The sequence below is a fragment of the Tetrao urogallus genome, assembly GCF_951394365.1.
Source record: "Tetrao urogallus genome assembly, chromosome: 1".
NCBI lineage: Eukaryota > Metazoa > Chordata > Aves > Galliformes > Phasianidae > Tetrao > Tetrao urogallus.
In genome coordinates, this window is record NC_136813.1 from 97,031,050 (window position 1) to 97,038,394 (window position 7,345).

At 43.0% G+C, this 7,345-nt stretch overlaps 1 protein-coding gene across 1 annotated transcript; it reads left to right on the plus strand.

The window, feature by feature from the left end:
* Nucleotides 1-2,235: 2,235 nt before the first annotated feature.
* On the plus strand, nt 2,236-6,887 carry HSPA13 (heat shock protein family A (Hsp70) member 13; the record flags this gene model as incomplete). The annotated part of the gene is made up of 5 exons (XM_079549231.1): nt 2,236-2,260; nt 2,822-3,162; nt 3,881-4,094; nt 4,646-4,813; nt 6,217-6,887. The coding sequence occupies 5 exons, from the start codon at nt 2,236-2,238 to the stop codon at nt 6,885-6,887; spliced, it is 1,419 nt and encodes a 472-aa protein (XP_079405357.1).
* Nucleotides 6,888-7,345: the final 458 nt, after the last annotated feature.

Below are 7,345 nucleotides of genomic sequence, written 5' to 3' on the forward strand. Positions count from 1 at the left end.
AATGCTTGAACTATGTTTAACACATCATAGGTCTGTTTTCCAGGGTATTCCCTGGTGTAATAGTTTCTTCCTGCAGGTACTAGTTCCCATCTGATGGGAGATTGCTTTAAAACCAGTCTCTGCTCTTACACTGTAAGAACAATTCTCCCCCTTGAGCTATTTGTAGACATAAACATGTTTACCTTCACCTGTTAAAGCACCAGGAAAAAACATTATCCCCTTGAAGGAAATTAATCCCCCAAAAGCTTTTGAAATGTTTTAAAAAGCTTACTATCAGAGTGAATAGATACGCTAATAAACCTAACTAGGCTCTTGGCCCAGACCCCCAGAGACAGGTTACATGTCTACCTTTGGCTCACATCAAGTGGCAGGTAATGTTGATAGCCTGGTGTGCTGTCCCCAAGGGTTTATCGGCACTGTACAGCCAGCACAAACAGACAAATCAGCAAAGATACCAGAAAGTATCACCAGAGGCCCTGATCTACTGGAGTTGAGGTGTATGGTCTGATGAGCTTGCATTGCCTACCTTTGGGTAAGTGCTAAGCACTGCAATATAGGCATTGCCTGCCATTACAGGGATGTGGCTAACACATCGTTTCAGGAGAAAAAAGATCTACCTTCCAGTGTCTGCTCCCTGAGGTAAGGGAAGAAAATGAGAGCTGTGTGAGCTGTGAGGGTAAGTAAAAGAACTGGCTTTAACACCACTAAGAACTCCATCCAGAAGACACTCTGATAATTCCCCAGAAAAAAAAATGCAAGCTTGCTAGGATTATTTCTGCCTATTCTGCAAATGCAAGAGGAATCATCTTTCTGTAGGTCATGGATTAGCCCTACGCAGACCCTGATACGTCATGGAGATGTAGGATTAAAAATAGGCACTTCTGGACTTCATTTAAGTTCAGGTGCTGAAGAACAAAAGTTGCCTTCAAAGTGTCATAGGAAAAAAATGGGCGGATACAGGCTTCAATGAGACAAAAGTCAAAAACAGACACAAGGAGGCAGGTGTCTCCTGAGGAAGCGGCTGGTGTGATGTGCAATTGCTGCAGTGAGCAGAGATGTTCTCCTTGGTTTGACTCCCAGGCAGGTGTCCTGTGCTGTGTAATTCTGTAGGGAACAGGCAGGCCTCCTGGGAGACAGTCAGGCGGGGAGGCCTTGGCTGATCCGCTGTGTTTATGAGGCAGCTTTATTTTGAGGAGATGGAACAGAAGCAGTATAGGAGAGGGCATGTGAATTATCTCCTTCAGCATGCACTTCACTGAGTGACCGCAATGCCTCAGGTATAAAAACAGAGCCTGGCCTGCGCTTCAGAAAGGATGAAATCTGTCACAGTATTTTTAAAGCATCCCTGCAAGTCAGTCTTCAGAAGTGTGAGATTTCAATGGGGTCCATATGTACTAAAGCACGTGGTGACTATCAAAGATAAAAATTTCAGCAAACTCCTGCTTTTGCTATTTTACCATATGTAAAAGTGCCTGCTTGAGTTACATGGGTGAAGAAATACTGTAAGACGACCATTGGCACACGCAGCCCAGGGAGGAGGTGGGCTCACTGTCCCTGGAGGTGTCCAAGAGCCATGTGGATGTGGCACTGAGGGACGTGGGCAGTGGGCATGGTGTGATGGATTGGTGGTTGGACCAGATGGTATCAGTGGTCTTTCCCAGCCTTAATGATTCTATAATTCTATGATAAGAGCTCTCCTCCACTCAGTTTTAGAATGGCCACTTGTACAATGATGCCATTTAAAGAGACGCAATGGAAGTATTCAACACCAGTGTTGGGAAAACAAGTTAGACAGGGCCCGTAGGGCTGCCTGTCAGCCCATCACCTCACGGCGGCGTCGCGAAGCGCGCCTTCCCGCCACAAGCGTCAGGCCGCGGTGATGGCCGTCGCGCCCGGCGGGCGCAGCGCCGCCCCAACAGAACTACCACTCCCAGTAAGCACCGCGAGGCGGCAGAACCCGTTCTGCGCATGCGCAAAATAGGTACCACGCATCCTCCCTACCAACACTTTGGTTTGTGACCCCTTCTCTCAGCCCATTGGCCAGCACCAGCAGGAAAGAGCCACGTCCCCACGTGCTTCCTGGGAGGTGTAGTGTTTTCCCTACAGACAGCCCGCGAACACCGGCGGGGCGGGTGGGAAGCGCGCACTACAATTCCCGGCGTGCCGCGCGGCGCGGCCCGGAAGGACCCGTCAGCAGTCGGAGTTGGCCGGTGCTGCGGCAGCCGGCGAGCAGCGATGGCAGGGCAGATGGCGGTGCTGGGTACGTGCAGGCAGCCGGCTGGGGGCCGGAACAGTGCTGGGGTCGGCAGGAAGGCGGGCGGGTGCGGAAGAGTGGCCTGGCCTGAGCCGGGCGGGTCTCGTCTCTGGGACTGTGCAGGGTTGGTGGGGGCGTTGCCGGGATGGAGCGGCTTTTCGTGATGGCTCCGTTATGGTTTCGGGGTGTTCCCTTGCTTCTTGTGGAGATACGCGTTGTGCGGGGAAGTAACTGACAGAAACCTGCGCTCTCTGCTCTGTTGAAAGACAGCCGTGACCGTCCTAGCTACGTTGGATTTCTTTTTTCTTTATTTTTATTTTTTTTTTTGTACGTCGGTTACGTGTAAAATGGAAAAATCATTCAGTGTTCCTAAACTAGGCTACCTGTTTGTTTCGAGGCATAGGAAAGACTGAGGGCTGTGGGAGGGTGCTCTTGGGGAGCTGGGGCTGAAGCAGCAGTGAGCATGTGTGTGATTTTTGTACAGCCTCATTAACTAGGTCTCCTATGAGAATTGTTCATAAGCAGTTTCTCCCAAAATAGTAGTTGACCTATTGATTTGTCTTTCAGGCTCGGCAATTCTGGCTCTTCTGCTAGCTGGCTATCTAGCTCAACAGTATTTACCAATGCCCACACCAAAAGTAATTGGGATTGATCTTGGCACAACTTACTGCTCTGTAGGTGTCTTTCTTCCTGGAACAGGGCAGGTGAAGGTTATTGCAGATGAAAACGGGCACAACAGCATTCCAAGTATAGTGTCTTTCACGGACAGAGATGTATACGTTGGATATGATGGCCTAGAACTTGCTGATGCAAATCCTCAGAATACTATATATGATGCAAAAAGATTCATTGGGAAAATCTTCACTTCAGAAGAACTGAAGAGTGAAAGTAGCAGGTATCCATTTAAGGTGAGCAAACATCATCTTTGCTTCTCTCCAGGCCAGTGATATGTAGGAAGCTTGAAATATGTAATACAGAACCAGTTTTTCTGACTCTGAGTCATTCGGCTAAATCTGATACGCCTGGAAACCAGAAGATGTACCCAGAGAGAAGAGGAGGAAATGCTGGTGGAAGTGGTGTACTTCAGCATGACAGCTGATGATTTTCTAGGGAACCCTGTCGTCCACTGTGAAATGTGTTTCTAGGTTATGTTCCAGCGTAAGCTCCAACTCAAAATTTTAACAGTACCTTATTTTACTTCGAGATACGTACTAAAAAAAAAAGGTGTAATGATTAAGAAGCATTACTGTCATCTTCAAATGTGTGGTTGTATCATGTAGCATTAAAGATGATTAAGCAGTTGTTTACAATCAAATGAAGTGAAGAAAGTACATAGAATCAGAGATGTAGAATGGTTTGGGTTGATAAGGACCTTTAAGATCATTGAGTTCCAACCTCCCTTCTACAGGCAGGGACGTTTCCCACTCATCCATGTTGCTCAAAGCCCCATCCAGCCTGGCCTTGAATGCTTCCAGGGAGGGGGTGTCCAAAGCCTCACTGGATGGATACATCCATATCTTTCCCAGAATAAACGAGCAATATGCGAACCTAATATTTGGTGGTAGCAGAGGAGGGAATGTATGAAAAAGATGTCTTACATATGAGTTGTGTTGCTTTTCCTCATAGATTTTCAACAACGATGGATCAGCTGAATTTTCTGTGACAACTAATGAAACCTTTCGTGTCACTCCGGAGCATATCGGCTCTCAGCTGCTACTGAAATTGAAGAGAATGGCAGAAGACCATCTTGGTGTGCCCATTTCAAAGGCAGTCATCTCTGTGCCAGCAGAGTTTGATGAAAGGCAACGGAATGCCACTGTTAAGGCTGCTAACCTTGCAGGTATTGTCTTTTTATTCCAGAATTGTTTTGTGGAGCCTTACATTATGTTTATTTCACTAGTGGTAAAGTCTAGGGAGAATAGAAAGCCTTAGAATGGATTTGTTTTTTTTCTTTAAGACTGCTAACAATTATGAAGAACAGCACAGAACTATTGGGTGTCAACAGATGCAACAGACTAATGCAAGCATAGGTGGCTAGAAGAATTGACCCTTCATCTAAGGATGTTATTTTTTTTTGTCATCTCCAAATAGAGAGAACATACAGAGCACAATTGGGCAATAATTAAAATACAAATAGGATGTGGAATCTACTTAGCCAAAGGCTCTCTCAAGGAAACATATTTGTGTAGATGCCTTCATCCTGACAGTGAAATAGTATTACTTCTGGCTGAAATAAGGAAAATAATTTTCTAAGCAATAATACTTGATTAACTATTTCCACATAGCTGACATTTCACTTAAGGTTAGTTCTAAATAACTAATAGTAAATGTTGTGACAGTGAGAAATACAGTTTTTGGAATTGTATGTGACTATTGCTTTGCTCTTTTTAGGGCTAGAAATCTTGCGAGTAATCAATGAACCCACAGCTGCGGCTATGGCTTATGGACTCCACAAAGCTGATGTGTTTAATGTCCTGGTGGTAGATTTGGGTGGAGGAACTTTGGATGTGTCTCTGCTGAACAAGCAGGGAGGGATGTTCCTCACACGAGCCATGGCAGGTGAGAAAAATGCTTTACTTTTCTGAAGGAGTAGTAGGAAAGGAAACACCTCACATCACCTTTAGGGAGGTTATTTAAAACATACCAGTCTCACAACAAAGTGCTTGTAATTGCCTTTCATGTGCAACCAGGTCTGCAATTGGTTTCACCAGTTAAGAGAAATTCAGTTTTAAAGTGACTCCAAGTTATAAACTGTGGCTTAATTTTATCCGAGGCTGTTGATATTTACTGGTGTAAGTGCTGCTGCTTACGGAAAATACTTTGTTCTAAAGCATTCTATTACCTTTGTTTGAGCTGAGTATTTACCAAGTCAGTTTACTAAAGCTGAGTGCTTTACAACATCACTGCCTTGCATTTGGCTCCAGTGCAGTTGTGTAGGACTTGATGACTGCACTGTGTTAACCCAGAAGTTTTTTTTCGGTGTTTTTTTTTAATACATATATGCCACAGTGATTCATCACTTGGGAAAGAGTTTTGGCAGCAACATTTAGTAAAACTGGAGTGAATGCACAACTGCTTTGCAGGTGACCCAGATTTGGACAGATCTGAGATGCTCTTAGCATTGCCTTGAATGAACAATGTTTGATGTCCAGTAAGAGTGGAATAACAATACTTAATTACTTCATTCTGACTTATTTGGATGGATGTCTGTTAAGTGAATTCCTGTTTTCACTCATAGCAGACAGGTAGAAACTTTGAGAGTACTATTCAACATAGATGAAAACTGCCAGGCCACTTTTAAATCTGTTTAATGTAAAGCATGAACAACTCTTTGAAAGGGTTTTGGAAATAAGGTGCAAGAATAATCTTGTAGAAGTAATAGAGAATACCTTCTCTGAAGGCTAACGTAAGACAAACCTATTAATAGAACTTGAACCCCACTACTTGCATTTACTCACTTTCTTTTGCTTTTTTTAGGATATTTCCATATGCTTCAATGGTATGCAGCTTTTTCATGTGAATGGATGAAACCATTGGATAACTTGAAAATGTTAGAACAGAACTCCTATAAAGCTGCACGGTGGTAGTATTGACAGAAAAATCCATCTGGGCAGAGAGAGAGAGATGTAAATTTTCTGGGAATCTTAGCTGGGAAAATAATTTGCTCTGAGATACTGCACTTCAGTGGCATGCTACCAGCTACAGATTTTTCTTGTAATTTATTTTTGTCTGTAGGAAAAAAAAAATAATTAAAAAAATCTGGAAGTTACAGTCAATCGTACTCTTCAGTGGTTGATAATTTGTTAATCTGTTTTCCTAGTTCTGTTAGCTCTTGTTCGGTGCTTACGGTCCTAGTATTGTAGTTCTGGCCCTGGAGTTCTATTTGCCAGTAAAGAGGAGATGTGACCTGCTTTCTGAATTTTCGGAGGTGATGTCTGATGCACTCTATTCTGATGTTTTAGGTAACAACAAACTTGGAGGACAAGATTTTAATCAGAGGTTGATGCAGCATTTATACGATCAACTCAATCAAGTATATGGTTCTCTGCCATCAAGAAAAGAAGAAATACATCGCCTCAGACAGGCTGTGGAAGCAGTTAAGCTGAATTTGACTATTCATGAGGCATCTACATTAAGGGTGTCATTGACTGTGCCAGAAAGGAAGCTTACAAAAGAACTGCCTGAAAGTGATGTAAAGCCAAATACTGTTCCTAACAGCAAGCCTTCACAGAAAACAAAAGACTTGCAAAATCTTGGAGATGCTTCAGATGGAGAAAACAACTTTGTCAAAGTTGTGTTTGAAAGAGAAATTTCTAGGAAACTATTTGAGATGTTGAACGAGGACCTTTTTAAGAAAATTCTTGTTCCCATTGAACAGGTATTGAAGGAAGGCCACCTACACGAAGAGGAAGTGGATGAAATTGTGTTAGTTGGGGGCTCCACCCGGATTCCTAAAATACGTGAAGTTATTCGGGATTTCTTTGGAAAGGAACCCAACACCTCCGTAGACCCTGATCTAGCAGTTGTAATGGGTGTAGCTATCCAAGCAGGAATTGTTGGTGGGTCCTGGCCTCTCCAAGTAAGCGCAATAGAAATTCCCAATAAGCATTTACGAAAGACTAATTTTAATTAAAGATAAACTCTTTCCCATTGCATCCCATTTCTCCGAAAGCATACTCGGATGGTGCATACTTATCTGACTGTCAGTGGAGCCTAACCTTAGCCATATAATATTCTTTTTTTTTTTTTTTTTTTTTTTTGTAATGTGTTTGAGCTAAATGTTATCTTAAAGGTACAAGTGATTTTTAAAGCTCTGAAGTCTTTGAAGTCGTATTTGCCTCTAGATTGGATACAGAGTGAAAATCCTAAAGATGACACACTCATATTCTTTTGCTAAATTTTATTAGCAAATCTGGAAGAGGTGTTTGTTTAAAAATTAAAGAGAGTGTGACCAAAGTTTAGAAATAATGCAGCATTGTAGTATGGATGTTCCTGTGTCAAGTATATTTTATTTAGAAGAATGTGAAGCAGTGTTAACGCACATAGCACTAGCAGTGTTGAGCTAAAATTTATTTATTAAAATGAGTCATT